This window comes from Canis lupus, chromosome 23 (genome assembly GCF_003254725.2).
Source record: "Canis lupus dingo isolate Sandy chromosome 23, ASM325472v2, whole genome shotgun sequence".
NCBI lineage: Eukaryota > Metazoa > Chordata > Mammalia > Carnivora > Canidae > Canis > Canis lupus.
The window spans coordinates 20,225,059-20,244,456 of NC_064265.1; the positions used below are offsets into that span (position 1 = coordinate 20,225,059).

The 19,398-nt window shown below is 38.1% G+C and overlaps 1 protein-coding gene across 6 annotated transcripts in view; it reads right to left on the minus strand.

Moving 5' to 3' along the window:
- Nucleotides 1-5,747: 5,747 nt before the first annotated feature.
- LOC112668619 (ubiquitin-conjugating enzyme E2 E2) overlaps nt 5,748-19,398 on the minus strand; it is a 404,581-nt gene continuing 390,930 nt past the window's right edge. For 5 of the 6 annotated variants that reach the window (XM_049099626.1, XM_035705040.2, XM_025460981.3 and 2 more), the window contains one exon: nt 5,748-6,621. In XM_049099626.1, coding sequence (XP_048955583.1) covers nt 6,524-6,621 — 98 coding nt within the window. In that variant the 3' untranslated portion in view covers nt 5,748-6,523. Of the gene's footprint in view, nt 6,622-9,897; nt 10,017-19,398 lie in introns of all 6 variants that reach the window. The other variant, XR_003141745.3, reaches the window with a different exon arrangement.

The following is a 19,398-nucleotide window of genomic DNA, read 5'->3' on the forward strand; positions in this document are numbered from 1 at the left end:
TCCCTAAATGGAAGCTACACTCTCAATCTCTAGATATAAATAATAATATTATCATTCTGACAAGATTTCTGTTCTTAACTAGTGCACAAATTTTTGATTTCCCTTGACTCTGGTGACCTAGCACTTACTCTCTGACCTCTTGATAAAGGTCATAAAACAAAAATAAACGTCATAAAACAAATCAAGTTAAGGTGCTTACAAACATTTGGGAGTTGTTTTTTTTTTTTTCCATTTGGGAGTTTAATACACCTAGTCTTTATGCTATTTTGTAGTGCCCAGGAAAGCAGTATTTAAAGCAGTATCTAAAACCTATTTTTTCTTAATTGTACTCCGCTATTCACAAAATCCCAAACAATAACATTACTATTCCTCCAAAGTCCAACAGACCAAATCTGGATTGACTAGTACATCCTGGTATTTTATTACATAGCACTAAGAACATATAAGAATTTTGGGATTCTTCAAAAGGGACAGATGTTTTACATTTAAGTAAAAATGCACAGTCATGTTTGAATTTAAAGTCATTTCCTCATTATTGTTTAAAGTGAATGGGGTCTCCTGAGGATTAATAACAGCTTCTGGAGTTTCTCATCATAGGTTTTGAATAACTGTCCATAAGCCGCTTTAAGTCATGGTAGTTGGAAGCTATTTGGTGAACATAAAGTCATGAGCTGTCAGTCTAAGATAGAAAGAGGCTAAAACTGTCCAATTTCATGGTGGTGGCCATCTTCATTTATTTGTTTGCCAGTAGTTTCAAGGGGGAGACTGAACAATGAAGAATGTTATCTTCTTACTTCTCGACAAGCTCAGCAGAGGCAGGCTGTACCAGAGGAGCGTGACCTCTCTCTGCCCCTCTGTACTGTTCTTGCACTACAGATTAAGTAGAAGAATCTGGCTGGGTGTTTCTCAGTGCGCTCAGTGGCACCAACTGTAAAGCATCTGTTACTTTTCTGTTGCATAGCCTGACAGAATTTCTCAGGAGGTCTAAATTTCCTACAAATCAGGACGTGATTGTCATCCTGAACTCTGACCTCCCATCCAATTTTTAAAAAGATGGATGAGAGCCCAATGCTGTGTGAGAGTAGAGGATGTTGTGAAGGTGGAGTTAGGAATCACGTCAGCTCCAAAAGATGCCAAGGTGATTGGGTAAGGTTTTTTCTGTAACCAGAACTGAACGCCCTGACACCAGGAGATCTGGAGCAGCTGGGATTGGCTCCCACTTGGATGATGTGGATTTATAAACACGTAAGAGAGACATGATTACATGATCTCCTCCATTTTCCTGTGTGGCTCTGATACATTAAGAAATTTTAAAATTCAGGAATTTCCCTTAAAAAAGATCCTCTCAAAAAGTGTATTATGCATAAGACTACTTCAGAGAAAGGCATACATATCTTGAGTCACGTTTGAAGATGTAAAGAAGACTGCAGTTGGTTTAAATCACTCATATGCTTCTGAACCGGAGAATGAGTGAAGATGGCAGGGTGTGAGAGCCATAGAGAGTGGTGAGGATTCTTCAGACTGTAGAGTGTGCATCTAAGAGGATAACTGTACATTAGGGAAAACACTCCTCCCCCAAACTGGCCCCGTGTAATGCCTGAGAACTGATGCTAAAATTTAGTATTAGCACAAAAGCTGGAATGACAAACAGCCCTGGTTTGTCTCAGACTGAGGGGGGTTTCTGAGACATGGGACTTTCTGTTTTAAAACAGGCTAAGTCCTGGCCAAACTGGGATAAGTTGCTCACCCTAACTCGTTTTACCAGTGCACATGGTGGAATGTGAGAGTGAAAAGTGCCTACTGAAGAGGGCATGTTCCAGGCTCAAGGAACCAGTCAGCTCCCCAGAGGTGTATGTGTGTACTATGAAGGCAAGACCTCAGAGGCCAAGCTGCCCAGAGCCCCTGAAAATGTCCACTCCAAGAGATTCCAGATCTGAGGTAGTTTTAAGTGCTATGATTCAGAATAGAGTTATTCCATATTTTGCTCAATTTCCTCTGAGGACAACTGCAGGACTCATTTAGGACACAGGGTGTGCCCCTATGGCACGAGAGGTTCTCCTCCACATACCAGAAAGCCCCATATAGATGGGACATCTTGACAATGTTATGAAGCCACCCTGAAATAAAATGCATAGGTAAGTCAGGATCCTCTGGTAGGGCTTTTTGTACAACTGTTTTCAGTGTCACCTATGGACATACCTCTTTTTAAAACACAACTTATTACAGAGGCATATAAAAATCGCCATGCCTGGCAATAATTAATGGCCCCTTTTACTGTAGTCCTGAGATGTAGAGAAGTTCAGGGGTCTTCCAAGTGACATGTTTTCCATAGCTGGTCAAACCTTAATGTGGCACCTCTAAGATTAGAAGCGCTATTTGGTCTCCAATGTAATATTAGATCCACAGTTCCTTTAACATTTTTTTCCAATTATTGAAAATGGCAAAACTCCCACTACCTAGAAACTGTATGGCACTTTGACTCTAAGACTGAATTATGACAATTCAATTCTACAGTATGATCTCATAGTTAAAGAAAAGTACACGTGGTTTTGAATAGCAAGGCTCCGGTGTCAAATGCTTGAGTAGAAATCTCACTTTGGTACCTTGATCATTGTGCATAAATGATGTCTGTTCAGGATGCTATAACAAAATACCACAGACTAGGTGGCTTATAAACAATAGAAATTTACTTCTCGGGATGCCTGGGTGGCTCAGCGGTTGAGTGTCTGCCCTTGGATCAGGGTGTGATCCCGGAGTCCTAGGATCAAGTCCCACATTGGGCTCCCTGCAGGGAGTCTGCTTCTCTCTCGGCCTGTGTCTCTGCCTCTCTCTGTGTCTCTCATGAATAAATAAATAAAATCTTAAAAAAAAAAAAGAAATTTATTTCTCATGGTTTTAAAGCTGGAAGTCCAAGATCAGGATGCCAGCAGGGTTGGGTTCCAATGAAGGCCCTTTCCCTGGTTGCAGACTGCTGACTTCTCAAGGAGCCAGGGAGCCCTCTGGGGTCTATTGGAGTACTAATCCCAACCAAGAAAGCTCTCCTTTTATAACCTAATCACCTCCCAAAGGCCTCCACCTCCTAACACCATTACTTTGGGATTAAGATTTCAACATATAAATTATGGGGGGGGGGGCGGTGAGGAGAAGGATACAGATATTCAGACCTACACCCTGAAGGGCTATGCTGAGGTTTTATTATGTAACTTATGGCCTGGTACACAGTATATTCTGAATAAATATTTCCTTTCTTCCTAATTCCCAAACCAGTCTTGTAGGATGAACTTCTAGGTTGACTCTAATCTTGGAATAAGAAGAAAGACTACTTCTACACTTGAAATCTTCAATGGATTCCTGTAGAAGAGATAAAGAATGTTCTATTTATTTGTAGTTTTATGGCAAATTAAGGCCACGACCTTCTGAATTATTAAAGATCAATAAGTATCATTTCAAACTACTTTCTCAATGACCAGGATCCTGCCTCTGTGAAGGATCTGCCAACATTTTGTTTAACAAATCTATAAAATACTATAACTAGCAATAACTGGCATATAAAGTCAAGTATTAAGGTACAAAATCACCCCTGAATTTTAGAAATGCTATCCCCATGATCATTAGTGAAATGACTTAAGCTTTCTGAGTGTTAAACTACTCCCAAATCTTACTTTAAAAACATTTTTGAAAACTTACTGGAGTTGTATTGCCTGCTGTTATAGATTTCAAGTAAAATTACCATGTTATCTGGGATCTAGTCTTAACAGGCTTGACTAAGGATTTGTTGCTCTCTCCAGAGTTTCTCTAGGTTTCACATTTTGAGGGGAGGGTACATTTGTTTGTCATTAAGTATTTAAAGTTCATAGACACAGGCAAAGAAATTTTAAAGACTTTCTATCAAATTGACATAAAATCTAAAGATGGCCCATGGGAAAGCAAACACTGACTTGTGACAGGATTTTCTACTAGAACTGTTATGATCTCTAGCTTCCAAATAACACACATTTTTTAATCATCTGAAGTATACCTGGTTATGAGATGTAGAAGCAATATATTGGATATATCACTTAAAATGTGTCCAATTGGAGTTGACATTTAAAAGAAAAGCAAACTAAATTTAAACACTGTCAATGAAAGTCAGTATTAATATCATAAGACCGGTTTAGTTGGTCAAAAGCAAAAAAAAGGTTTAGTAAGACTGCATATTAATATGGCTCAGTGACTTTAGGATTGAATTTTTAAATCTAAATAATTTTATTTTATTTATTTATTTTTAAAAAAGATTTTATTTATTTATTCATTCATTCATGAGAGACACAGAGAGAAAGAGAGGCAGAGACACAGGCAGAGTAAGAAGCAGGCTCCCTGCAGGGAGCCCGATGTGGGACCGGATCCCGGGTCTCCAGGGTCACGCCCTGGGCTGAAGGTGGCGCTAAACCACTGAGCCACGGGGCTGCCCAATTAATTTTATTTTAAAAGAAAGAGATGTTAAACACATAGGTATCTGACTTTATCCTCCTAGTCTTTATATCAGGGACTGGCAAACTACAACTCACAGGCCAAATCTGGCAATTGGTTGTCTTGATAAAGTTTTTTTGGAACACAGCTATCTATGCTCATTCGATGTATGGTCTGTAGTCCCTTTATTTCAACCACAGAGTTGAGTAGTTGCAAGAGATCATATAGTGTTCTGATACAACTGGAAAATGTTTTCAAATAAAATGAACATTAAAATCATTATTAAAAAGAGAAAAAATACCCCTAGGTACTCTGGTTTAAAAACTGCCTTTTCAATATTTGAATAATATTTTCTTTATGACTTCTCTTTAACCACAAAAACCTTCATCTTTTGAATCAGATATTTAAAATGTTTCCAATAAAGATTTTAAATTTGAATAAGAACTATTTAGAGGTGAATGACTTGCATTTGTAAGTCTCACTATTGAGCAGTAAAGATTTTCCTTAAATGAGACCAAGTGGTATAGTGAGCTTATAACTATTATTAGTGAAAGCAGAAGTTTCTAATATACCTTGTAACACAAAGAACCCTGAATTTCGATCAGCATGTCAGTACAGTTTTTCAAACTGCGCCACATACAAGTTTCTTCTGCCTCGTATAGCTACATACCTAAAATAGTCTTAAGGTCAAAGCCAGACAGACATACCTTTGTCACTTAATGTATTGACCAGGGGGGTGATACAGTTGAGTTTATTTCTTCTACTAAAATTATGGAGAGAAAAACAAAACATACCTAAAATAGGCTGACGGGTAAAGCCAAATATGCGTACCCTTGTCAGTGAATGTGTTGGCCATGAATGATGCAGCTGAGTCTACTTCTTTCACCAAAATTATGGAAAAAAACCCAAAACCAAAACTCGAGGGTGATCACTATAACAATCTTAAAAGTAAAAAAGGAGAGAAATTCAGAAGTGGTCTAACCCAATGATCAGCTCAGACTTGACTTTCACTAGAAGCTATTTTTGGAGTCCCATATTTTAATTGTTGAGTAAAGAAGGCTGTAACAGAAAAGATGTCTATGAGAAAGTCATGTCCAGCTAATTTGTACAGTGATAGTGGTCTGAAACAACTGTAAAGTCATCAGGTTATTGACAGCTGGAGAAATTCCACATGCTAAGCAACTCAGCTACAAAGAAGTATTAGAGGTCTAAGATGAAAAATACACTTGAATCTGTAATTGAATTAGACAAGCCTTGCTGGTCACCAGGACACACAGCAAACGCTGGGTTACCAGAAGTGCATTTATCAGCCACAGTGATTTATTGAGTGCTTTAATAATACAAGTGTACATCAACTGATCCACAGTCAAAAGTGGCAGGTCCCTAAGAAATTTACAAGCACTTTAAGTAAATCAAAATACATATTATTTTGTTCAATCCAACAGTCTTCTGTGTGGGGGACAGAAGGCTAGTGATAAACAGAGTCTCAGTAATGCACAGTGATTCTGATTGAAGCTTTTGTACAAAAAACTTGTTCCCAGTAGCATGCACCCACCAATAAAGACTTCAGTACAAAAAATTAACCCTAAGCACTACATTTAAGTAGAAATGAGATATAATTCTGAATTCGTGTTTTCCCAAAGATCACATAAAAGGAAAAAAAATCAAAATAAAACAAACAACAAAAAACAAAACCACACAGTAATACAAAGCTTTGTAAGAAAGCTCTTACTATTACAGATCCAACATCGTTTGCACTGAAAACAAAAGTTCCCATCCATGTTGAGGTGGGAAAAAAAAAAAAACCAACCCAAATCTTTCAAGTTAATAGAAATCAGGAAAGGGAATAAATTGAGAAGGGGTGGTGGTGGAGGGAAGAGGCAAGGAAAAGGAGGAAGAAGAGGGAGGGAGAAGGAAGGGAGTGGGGGGATGGATGACATACCATCAGAAAAAGGTTCAAAATTTAATAAAAATAAGAAAATAAGAACCGAGGTCTGGAGGGGTGGGTAGGGCTATTGATGCACTTGGTGAATGTGCTTGCACAGGTCCGGCGGGGGCAGCAAGCAGCAGGCCCCTATGTGGCATACCGCTTGGTCCACTGTCTGGCCATCCGGTCGTGCTCTGCTCTGTTGGTCATGTACTGTGTGGCAATGCTGCCCACCAGAGGGTCAGCTGGAAGGGAAACAGAGTCAGGAATCAGTAAATACCAGGAGCATTTCTTCTTTCGAAGCTGGGGAAAAGGAGTGTCTGGAAAGCTAGCCTTCATTCAAGGAATAGATGAGGAGATGGTGGGAAGTGGCTGCTCTAACTTGGAACAATGTCACTTTAGCAAAGACCCGTAAATGACCTGACAGTGACAGATCGCATTTCACACCAGCTGCCCAGAGTCATCTACCTGTGCTTTTACTGATGGCTCTTGTCATGCCTCTTGACAGGTCTTATTCTCTCCCTCTGCCCCCACTGCACACTTCTCACTCTCCTCCCCATGTTTTTAGGTAGCTGTTTCATGGAGAACTCTTTGAGAAGTGGTTCTGTTGGCCTGGCCAATTCCTTCACCCTGGGGCTTAGACCCTAGGGGGTGGCAGTGGTGGCACTCACACCCTTCAGTGCTTCCACTGGGGGAGAATTCAGGATCCTCAGCTGAACATGAGCAAGCAGCAGCCTTAGTGAGACCTATTGACACAGGGGAAGATGGTCTACTTCTTCCTCCAAAGGTGGAAATAGCAAAATCCATATAGCTCTTTATTATTAAAATACTGGTAGATATTAAATAATAGCTAATATGTCCTAAACTTTAACATACTAACCCCATAAAGGTCTGAGGAACTGACACTTCAGGAACTGAAACACTAGGAGGGTAGTAAGCCACTTGCCCAAGACAGAGTAAGTGGCGGCACGAGGCTCTGAGCCTGGAGCCCACACACTTAACTACACACTGCTTGGGAGATTGCTCTCTACCCAGAGAGGATTGGGGAAAAAAAAAAAAAATCAGAGCAATTAAAAATAAAGTAATTTAGGTTTCTGGGGGTCCCAGAATGTACCCCTTTCTCTCCATTCCCTAGTTTCACTCCTTCCCTGATTTTTATTTCCTCTGTTTTTGGTGTTGAGAATTTGAGTGTATTAGAGCAGATGGATAAGGAGGAACCAAAAGGGAAAGGAGCAAAATTAGCAAACAGTATGTTAAAGATGAAAAGAGTAAGGAAGTGTGCCTATGGTCTAACGCAACCTATAACTTGGGAAGATTCTGGCTTAATAAGATACTCATGGTCATACATTCTCAATATTAGAGGTGCAACAGAAATACCATCTTTTAATGATCTGCAGAGACTGCTGCTGACAAAGCATTTCCAAGCCTTCTCTCCACAAGACATTGCTTACATTTTAAGAAACCTTGCTTATGTTTTCTTGGACTTGTGCTAGGCTTGATTGTATTTATTCTAGGGAGAGGCTAGTTTCTTACATTCACTTATATCACAAACAATTTAAATAGATTACCCAGTGTGGGGGGGGGGGCGGGGAGGAGGTTTGTTGAGAACTTCTGCCTCTCTGGCTACTTTGTGATTTTTCTCCTTCACTTTGCCCAAATGTTGAAACTAAAACTATCACTTAAACCAACCAGGTTCAGGGATGCCTGAGTGGCTCAGCAGTTGAGTGCCTGCCTTTGGCTCAGGGTGTGATCCTGGATTCCCAGGTTCGAGTCCCACATCAGGCTCCCTGCATGGAGCCTGCTTCTCCCTCTGCCTCTCTGTCTCTTGTGAATAAAAAAAAAAAAAAAAAAAACACCAAAAAAAACCAACCAGGTTCAAAAAGATTTAAACTAATAATACCAAATGCCTGAAAACTGGTTAAGATATTTTTAAGAACTGTGGTCTTTCAGTTCAGATTAAGTAATGGCTTTAGAGTCTAAAGTGCCAAGAGAGGTCTGAGTCACAGTTCTCCACTCTTGAAAAAAAAATCATCTTATTCCAATTTCTGGCAGTCTAGAATGCAAAAGCTTCAGTCATCAAGGTATCTTCAAGAGCTGAAGTCTACATCATTCAAGACAAATGTTTAATTGAACATGATCTCTATTAGTGAAATGCACTGAAGATCCATCTGTGCATTCCTTTTTTTTTTTTTTTTTTTAAAGATTTTATTTATTTATTCATGAGAGACACAGGCAGAGGGAGAAGCAGGCTCCTCGAAGGGAGCCCAATGAAAGACTCGATCCCTGGACTAGAATCATGCTCTGAGCTGACGCACTGATTGAGGTAAAGGACAGGCTTACTGTCTGAATGACCAGTGACATTCATGTTCTGCCTCAAATTGTATTCTCACAGTGTGGGCATTATGGGGAATAAGATAGGTCTGTCATTTCAGCTCAAAGGAGGAAGAAGGGAACAGATGAAGGATAGGGAACAGGAAGCTGTGTGTGGGAAAAGGTGTTACAATCAGGTGTTAATACTATTTCAGTAGGAGAAGAAGGGGGGAAATCTTAAAGCAAGTTAGAGCACTGAGAGAATTGACATGCATTATGTAAAGTTTTTTTCTATGCTTAAACAATTAACATTAGATTTCTTTCGGAGTTCCTTTTACCTTTCCAAGTTTGACTATAAAAATATTATTTTTCCACTTGTAAAACTATACATGCTAACTATAAAAGCAATAATTAATAAAAACCACTTCAAACAATACATAAGACTGAAAACTGTAGGTGAAGACCATCTGTAAATTTACTCAGAAGTACTGTTAACATTTTGCCTTAATATCTTCCTGGGCTACTTCTCTAAACACACAATTTAAAAAAGATGAATTTATAGTCTGCTTTTGTAATGTTGTAAAAACTTTTTATATCAATAATTACAAATCTACTTCATCATTTTAAATATTCACCTGAATAACCAAATTCTTGTTTAGAGACCTTTGGATTCTTACCAATTTTTGGCTTTATAAAAAACGCTGTGAGGAACAGTACTGTGCATACACTTTCACAAATTTATGCAGATCTGAAATTCGTTTAAAGTATAAATGAATAACATAAAAATATAAAATGAAGGAATTAAAAAATCACGTGTTATTAACCAATTCTCAATGCTAAAATGTTTTGCTGAATAGAAGAAAGTTAAGATTGTAGGTTAATGAATCAAAACTATATAATATAGGGGTGCCTAGCAGCTTGGTTGAGCAGCTGGCTCTTGATTTAGGCTCAGGTCATGATCTTGGGGTCCTGGGATTAAGCTCTGCACTGGCCTCCATGCTCAGTAGGGAGTCTGCTTGAGGATACTCTCTCTTCCTCTGCCCCTCCCCCTGTTTGTGCTCTCTCAAATAAATAAATCTTTAAAAAAAAAGTAAAGATAAAAACCATTAAAAAAAACAAAAACAAAACTATGCAACATATATATGTAGCAAAATGACTATCACAGTGAATTTAATGGAATAAAACACTCTTTGTAGTGTATAATTACGAACCTAAGTAAAGATGAATCTCCTTACACAGGTTTCATATTTCATGGATAGAGATATGCCAGGGATGTAATAACAGTCTCCAAACATAAATTACTTGACCTTATTTCTCTAATATTTTCTTTCTAAAAAAGAAGGGAAAAAATTCCCATCATTTTGAGTTTCTACATCGTTACTAATTTCCCAAATCTTCATTGATCTTTGATATTATCCTGTATCAGTCTTCTTCCTCTTTACTAAAGAAAACCCACAAAATTTATCAGTGGATAAATTAAAATTTAAGTATTCTACAGTTTTTGCCTTCTTCAAAGCAATTATTTGAATTTTTGGAAGAGGAACATTTATGTTTATGCTTTGCAGCACAAGGTTGGATAATTTTAATCACTTAATTCTTTCAAATACCAATGCTGCATGTATTAGAGGTTCTCTGAGGCTGAGGAACAGGATTTACAGCATGGATGTGAGAGTATATAATGCTCTTCATTAACTAGACCTCTAAACCACATCACCTCATCTGCTTAATAAAAATGCCTTCATTTTTGTTGACACAATACTAGCTAAGAAATACTAGCTTGAATGAAAGTACAAGACTGAAAGACAATTGACAATAGGGTAGCAGCACACCTTCCTCTTCCCTCCTCTCTACTTCCTAGTTTCATCTCTGCCTCCCTACACAGTTCCAGGTACAAAGAGAAGCTGTTTACTAAATGCTTCTTGACTGAATAGCCATCATAATTATTTGCAAGTGAGCATAAGGTGATCATACTGAGTACTCTGCTCCACCCCCTCCCTTTTTTTTTTTTTTTTTTTTAAATCTGTGGTCTGTGTACCTTTGACTCGAGAAGAGAATGGCTTAGACAAGTCCTGCAACTTCATCTCCAGGCTTGCCTCTCTCTTGGCTGGGGCTACATTGGGTACCCTGGAAGCCAAATGGGTTAAAGCTTATATAGAAAAGGTGGGGGACAGGAATCAAGATTAAAGGGGATAAGCAGCAACTGTATGGCAAGAAGAGGGTGGAAAAGACAGGCAGACTACTGAACTGCTGAGTGATTCTATTTGCAAGATCAAAGAATATTCTTAGTTGGTAGGTGATATGGGAAAAATTACATGTAAAAATATTGGATTCCATTTTCTTAAGAAAATCTATATAGTCTTAAAAAATCACAAACAAAAATAGTACAGAATAGTGGAAAAGCACATGGGCTCTGGATACAGACTGCATGGGTATGTAGCTCAGTTCCACCAGTAACTGAGTCACCTTGGGCAAATTACTTAACTTCTCTGTGCCTCCTCAGTTTATGTAACTACAAAATGGAGTCAGTAACAACTCGTTAAAATGTTGTTAAGAATTAAATGCATTAATTCAGTGTAATGTGGATACAAAATTGCTATTATTTTCAAAATAAAGACCTGCAACTAAGTGTTCTTATGTATCTTTTACAAATATAAATCTGATCATCTTTGTGAAGGCATTCTCCTCAGATAAAAATCCAAAAGTCCTAAGTATGGCTCCCAAGATCTTTGATCTAGACCTCAGTCAGAAAAAACAACTTGCAGTTTCCTCTTAAAACCCTGCTCTTTCATAGGTCTGCACTTTTGCTTCTGCTGCTTCCTTTGCTTGAAGGCTTCTACTCATTTCTCAATATTTAGCTCAAGCACAGCATCCTTGGGGATGTCTTCTAGGAGCTTCCTAGCAGTCGTAAGTGTCCCATTTCTGTTTTGTCTGTTCCTACCTCTATCACCACACTGAGAATACTGCCTTTTAGTTGTCTGTTTACTTATCTCTATTTCCCACTGGACTGGAGCCTACACATTCATTCGTTTGACCAATATTTACCAAGTCTGTACTCTGTTCTAGGTACTGGAGAACGAGTGCTACACAAAATCCTGCCTCGTGGCAGGATTTCTGCCTGGCACTTGACTGCATGGATATAAGTACAGATAGAAGAACAGAAGAAGGAACACACACAAAACAGCAACCATAAATAGTAGCTACTCCACACGGCATGTGTCCCTGTGTAGCTCTAGCATTTTAAGTTGGTTCATCACAGAAGTTTCCTCTCTAAATTTGAGTTATCAGCAAGTCAGAGAAAGGGACCTGATGGTGATTGTGACAGCTTTCTTTCACTTTTCTACTTTAAAAAAAAAAAATTTTATTACTGAAATTTGTGCTTTGCACTTTGTCATTTTTGGATTCTTCAAGGCTATAAATGACTTTGTCAGCGGTTCCATTACACCTAAGATTAACACTATTCTTTTAGCTACTCACCAAGTCCCTGGAAGCTTTCTGTGTGTCTGCCTTGTAATGATGAGAATAGCTCATTTTTGTGTCTTTCATGGAACTTTTCATTGATTGTTTAGTTTATTTAGTTTTATTTAAAATTTATTTAAAATTTTTTATAAAATGAAAAAGTAATAGATGCTCATTATAATAAACTCAAATAATAAAGAAGTACATATGACAAAAAACATTACCTTTTTCCCTCTAATTCCCTCCATCCCAGTACCTCTTCCATCTCAAGGTAACCACTGTTAATCGTTTGATACTCATCCTTCCATATATTTTTCTTTATGTTTAAATCAAATGGTAATCACATAAAAACCATTCTGCAACTTGCATTTTCCTCTGTAACAATACACTACAGTTGCATTTCCAAGGCAGTACAACTATAGATCTAGTTCATTATTTTTAATAATTACAGGGCATTCCTTTGTGGTTATTCAGCAGTTTGTCATTCCTTTCTTGATGCACACTTCAATTTGATCTGATTTTTTGATCTTACAACTAGTATTATAGTCTTTTATAAATCGTTGAGCACATGGTTAAGTACTTCTGGAGAGTAGATTTCTCTAAGTAACAGAGAGCACACATTTTAAACTTTTGGTAAATACTGCTGAACTGCCTTCACTCAAAGGATGTACAATTTACCTGTTTCTAAATATTCTCAGCAACACTGCATTACCTATCTTTAAAAATTTTTTTTGTTAGCTTAACAAAAAGAATCTGTCATTGTTGTAACTGCATTTAGCTTGATGCCTTAACTAACATTTAACATTTTCTCATAGTTGTTCACTATATTAATCTGTGATTTGTTTGTTCATGTCTCTTGTCCATGTTTTTCCTACTAATATGAAGGAGCACTTTATACATTATAAATATTAAACATAAATTGAAGTTTGCCTTTGGCCACAGGATTCAGCCGAAATCTGCTTTAGTGTTTGGAAAACTGAACAGACAGATGCCTCCTTCGATGTCATTTCCAGCTTTACCGAACTCATGGAGATCAAAGATCATGTAAGTTACCATCATATTTATTTATCTTATTTTAATTTTTTAAAAAATATTTTATTTACTCATGAGAGACACAGAGGGAGGCAGAGACATAGGCAGAGGAGAAACAGGCTCCCTGCAGGGAGCCTGATGCAGGACTCAATCCCAGGACCCAGGATCACGCCCTGAGCTGAAGGCAGACAACTACACTGAGCCACCCAGGCGTCCCAGTTACCATCATACTTAATAAGCTTGATACGTTGCATCATTTGTACTTAATGCTACTATCTGAATACCAGTTTTAAAAATATTGGTAAGCATTAAGGCCAAAGATAAACACTGTGACATACAAGGAAATAATTTGGAACTGCTTTCTCAGGTATTCAAACAAATGTTCAAAGTGAGACAGAAGAGCAGCTACCATAGGTGAAAAAGCTGCTGGAACAAAATGGGTCTTCATATTGTCAGCTGCATAAACTAACACGAGAAAGGTAACGGCCAATGGCTGTTGTCAGGGAAAGTAGCACATCCAGTGATTGTGGAAAGCAGCAAGCAAATGTAAAAATATTAGAAATTAAAATGTGAGGGAAAAACCCTTATGTTTGCTTCTTAAATATTTACATAGTGTTTTCTTTAAGCACTGCACAGTTTCAGTTCATGGGAGCACTTCAATGACACTGCAACACCACTACCAGCCAGATCTTCCAGTCTGGGAGTTTAGAAGGTAAGTCTTTATCTTTGTATCAGAGGAAAAGTAAAGTTTACTGATCTGATAGCAAAATCTCCATTAACAGTGACCCACAATGGCATAAATAAGCCTCCCCTCCTAATTCATGCTTTTCATCAAGTGAGACAAATATTACAGAGGAGCCATCTAGTAGCTGGCAGTGGTGAAAAATTAAATTATGCCATAATGACAAACTTTAAATTTAAACATCCTGAATTTTCAGTAGTAAAATGATAATATTACTTCAATTCTTAAAATAAAATTTCATATTCACTGTTGTGTCTAAGAAGATCATTTTATGATAGGAATTATCAGCCTTGCTTAGGCTGCTCATGGATTTTAACACTGGCTGTTCAGTATTCAGCCAAAATAAATTTAGTGCAACTCTAATAACAGTATTTATCCATTATATGTGGAGAAAGTATTTTCTCTCAGTGTACCATTTGTCCTTTAACCTAAGTTTATAATGCCCCTTGCCCTATATAAATTTAAAATTTTAAAAAGTCAATCTTTCCTTAACATTTTCTGGTTTGACATCATGTCTATTTATTTATTTATTTAGATTTTTAAAATTTTTATTTATTTATGATAGTCAGAGAGAGAGAGAGGCAGAGACATAGGCAGAGGGAGAGGCAGGCTCCATGCAGGGAGCCTGATGTGGGACTCGATCCTGGGTCTCCAGGATCACGCCCCGGGCCAAAGGCAGGCGCCAAACCGCTGCGCCACCCAGGGATCCCGACATTATGTCTATTTAAAAGGCCTTCTTCATTCACTCCAGTGTTTTAGAAATATTCCCTTATATTTACACATAGTAACTTTTATGAGCAATGCTAGCTTTATAATACACAAAATTCCTATACATATCTGGATCTGATTCTGTGCAGATGTTCTTTCGATAGATTAATTTGTCTTTTGCTTCATTGTTCGTCCTCCTTTTCTCACTATAGTTTTATAGTATGTTTTGATATCTGGTAGGGTAAATTGTTACCCTTTCCTACTTTTTTCCTTCACTATTTGAAGACTCCTAATCTTGATGAGGTTAAGACTTGGAGCATTTAAAGCTATTCCACCCCATGGGTATAGGAATCTTATGTTTCTTTTGAAGAATGTTATCAAGATTTAGGAATATCTGAATTCCTCTGGGTCTACTAATTAAAAATCAAGTGAGTAGGACATAGTTAAGGTTTTTGTATTTTGGAATGCAGGGGAACCGGACTACTAATTATAGGCCTAATCCAAACCAGAAAGATTGTTAAGTACCCTGAGAAGACACACACAGACACACAGACACAGACACACACACACTTGTGTGTGCACATGCGTGCATGTGTTTGTGAGTGTGAGACTGCGACTCAAAGTGATTTAGGAGAAAAATGATCATGTCCATGATATAAACCAAACGGTGGATATTAGTAAACTAGACTTAAATTTGAGAATGCTAAATAGAACTGCATACAATTCTAGAAAGATATGCTGTTACTCCAGAATTAATAACTAGTGAAGCTAAAAGAAGTACTGAGTATCCCAAATTCTAAAGAGACCATCAATACCTTCCATAGGACTTTTTAAGAGAAGATGAGCTGGCTCTCATAGACCCAGATATCTGTCATAAAATATGGGAAAGAAAAGAAAGAAGGTTTTTGGGAAAACTGAGCTACCACCTTGGGAGTGTGGTGTGTTGTGGAGGGGCTTCTCTTCTTTCCCTCCTCCTTAGCACCACAAAAAGGAGAAGAGGATGACTTTTCTTCTCTCAAGATCATGCAAAGGGGTAACAAGAGACCCACCTAGTAAAGACTGAGGTGTCTGCAAGAAGCAGACTGGAGTGTCATCCCTGGCCAGAGATTTAAACCAGGTGTGAGCTGCTTAAACAGCTTACCTTCTGATTTGCCCCTTGACTACCTGATTAGAGAGAGGGAGCACCAAGGAAGTGATCTGTCTATATTGTCCCTATCTTATCAGTGTCCTATCAAGATGGCAGCTCCCCAAAGAAGGGGACCCCAGTAACTAAGAGGCTCTTAGGAAAAATGCTATGTGAGAGGGGCAGTGGTATTCTGGAACCAGCTTGCAAACAATTTTTAAGTTTTTAGGAATTTAAATACAGTCATTATTAAAAATTAAAGTTAAAATTAAATAAATTATTTATAAAAAACTCATCTAATTTCATATTCACTGTTGTGTCTAAGAAGATCATTTTATGATAGGAATTATCAGCCTCGCTTAGGCTGCTCATTGATTTTAACACTGGCTGTTCAGTATTCAGCCAAAATAAATTTAGTGCACCTCTAATTACAGTATTTATCCATTATATGTGGAGGAAGTATTTTCTCTCAGTGTATCATTTGTCCTTTAACCTAAGTTTATAATGCCCCTTGCCCTACAATTTAGGACTTGGGTTTACTGTTTTGTTGAATGTCTGGAGTTAAGAAAAGTCATGGATAAAATGCTAATAATGCAGATTAAACTTAAAAGTATAGCATGTCTAGAGTTTTTACATTGTGAATAGCATAAAAACTGGAGGATATATTCTTCCAGTATTTGAACCTAATTCAGCAAAGAAGTTGCTTATGACACTAACAAGTGAGATTCCAACAGTCTTCTTCTTCTTCTTCTTTCTTTTTTTATAAAGATTCCATTTACTTATTCATGAGAGACAGCGAGAGAGAGGCAGAGACACAGGCAGAGGCAGAAGCAGGCTCCATGCAGAGAGCCTGATGTGGGACTCTATCTCGGGTCTCCAGGATCACGCCCAGAGCCAAAGGCAGGCGCCAAACCACTGAGCCACCCAGGGATCCCCTTCATTTCATTTTTGTCTTAGTTTTTAAATGAAAATATCATCTATTTTTTATGTTAGAACTATACTCATTTGTCAGTCGCAACCACAGGATGGCTACAGATTTTGGTAAAAATCACGGACTCACTTCTGGGAGAATAAAATGACTATAGGAAACTTACATTAAAGAGTACTGTATATTTTAATATCTGTAAATTGTGTGCTACACATTCTTTACATCAGTAAAATGTATAATAACTTTATGTATGTGCATATACACATGCCACATACCACCACTCCACTCCTCCCACTAGCCAGTTGTTAAATATTTAATGGAACACCACAAAAGAAGGTGTTATTAGGAGGCTGAGCCAGGGCTGGGTCTTCTATATCAAGGCACACTGGGCAGTGAGCTCTCTAAATTATCCATGTGAAACAGCATTTGACACCTGTCACTCAGAGGGCATGGATGGCAAGATGGTGCTTGCCAAAGAAGCTGGGAAGATAATAACCATGGGACACTGTTCTCATTTATTACCTAGCCTCGAACTTCTTGGGGGTTAGGCCTTGAAAAGGGAGGAGAAGGCAGTATCTGAGAACCAGACCATGTTCCATCCACCTGGATGGGAATGAAGGAGGAAATTAGATTTAAATCAGGTATGAGAGGGGAATTTTTTTTTTAAAGATTTTATTTTTTAAATAGTCTATTTATTTATTCATGAGAGAGACAGTGAGAGAGAGAGAGAGAGAGAGAGAGAGAGGTAGAGACACAGGCAGGAGGAGAAACAGGCTCCATGCAGGGAGCCTGATGTGGGACTCAATCCCGGGACTCCAGGATCACGCCCTGGGCCAAATGCAGGCACTAAATCGCTGAGCCATCCAGGGATCCCCGAGAGGGGAGTTTAAAAATGGACCAGATTCACCATCCAATAACTGAAAGTGACCTGGATGCTATGAGATTTGCTAAATATTATTAAGGAACAGAAAAGCAAGATTCAACAAAACAAGGCCTAAGGCAGTGATGGGAAAAAATTAAAACCATTCCATACTAATGTCCAATGAATTGAAACTGCTCTATAAACAATACAAAATATACACTGGCTATAATCTAAAGTATACTGTTGATAAAGTATCTTTAAAAATTTAAAAGCTCATCCTTTAAGTCTACACTGCAGTGCTATGCACATTAAATCAATGTGTATTTTGAAATATAAAGCATTCTGTTAGAATAGACTCCTTTAAAAAACAGCACAGATGGTGCATTCCTACTGAGAAGCCACTAGGTTACAATTCCAGGCTTAGTTAAGTAATAATTCCTAATGAACTCTAAGAAGATATCCTTACAGTAGAGGACTTAAGACACCAGAGATTCGCTTTCCCCAAAATACCACTGTAAAGAGCTGTTGCTGCAGCAAGCAGGAAAGAGTCAAAGATGCCAAGATATTGAAGCTGGGGTTTTTAAAAAAGCAGCTTCACTGAGATAGAATTCACATAATTTACCCAATTAAAGTGTACACTCTCTGGTTCTTAGTACATTCACAGTTATGCAATTATTACAATACATTTTAGAACTCTTTTTCATCACCCCAAAAAGAAACCATGTACCCAGTGGTGGTGACTCTTCATCTCCCCTAATCTTCTAGCCCTTGATATCCAGTTATCTACTTTCTGTCTCTATATATTTGTCTCTTCTGGACATCTCATATAAACGGTATCATACACATGGGGTCTTTTGTGATTGGCTTCTTTCATAAGACATATCAAGATACATCCATGCTGTATCATGCATTCATTTTTGTTGCCAAATAATATTCTATTGTATGAATATACAATTTTATTTATCCATTTATTAGTTGATGGACATGTGGGCTATTTGCACTATTGGCTATTATAAACAATGCTATTTTGAACATTGTGTACAAGTTTTGGTTGAAAACAAACACTGTATCACTGTTTTCATTCCTCTTGTTACACACCGTAGGTATGGAACAGCTTGGTTAGATGGTAGCCCTACGTGTAACAATTAAAGGAATTGCCGAAGTGCTATCTAAAGAGACTGCATCATTGTACATCCCTTCTAGCAATATGTAAGGGTTCCAATTCTCCACATCATCATCAATACTTGTTATTAACTGAGGATGGTAGATTTTAATGAGAGAATAGCTTACTGGCCTATATGTACCAGGTATCTAGTTGTTTTTTTTTTTTTTTTAAGATTTATTTGAGAGAGAATGAACATGTGCGAGCAGGGAGGAAGGGCAGAGGGAAAAGGAGACAAATGGACTCTCTGCCAATTGGGGAGCCTGACACAGGGCTTGATCCCAGGACCCTGAGAAATCATGACATGAGCTGAAACCAAGAGTCAGATGCTCAACCAACTGAGCCCCCCAGGTACCCTCCCCCAGGTATCCAGTTCTTAAAAAAATATATTCTTTCCTGCCAAGCATGGAAAACAAATTATTTTATTTTTAATTTATTTTTATTTATAGATTTTATCTATTTACTCATGAGAGACCCACAGAGAGAGGCAGAGACATAGGCAGAGGGAGAAACAGGTTCCCTGTGTGGAGCCTGATGTGGGACTCAATCCCAGGACCCCAGAATGATGATGTAAGCCAAAGGCAGATGCTCAACCACTGAGCGACCCAGGCATCCCGGAAAACAAATTATTTTAGAGTATTTTTTTATGGTCTGTGGCCATGAGAAACTGAAGATTATCCTGATCCTATCTTTTCCTTC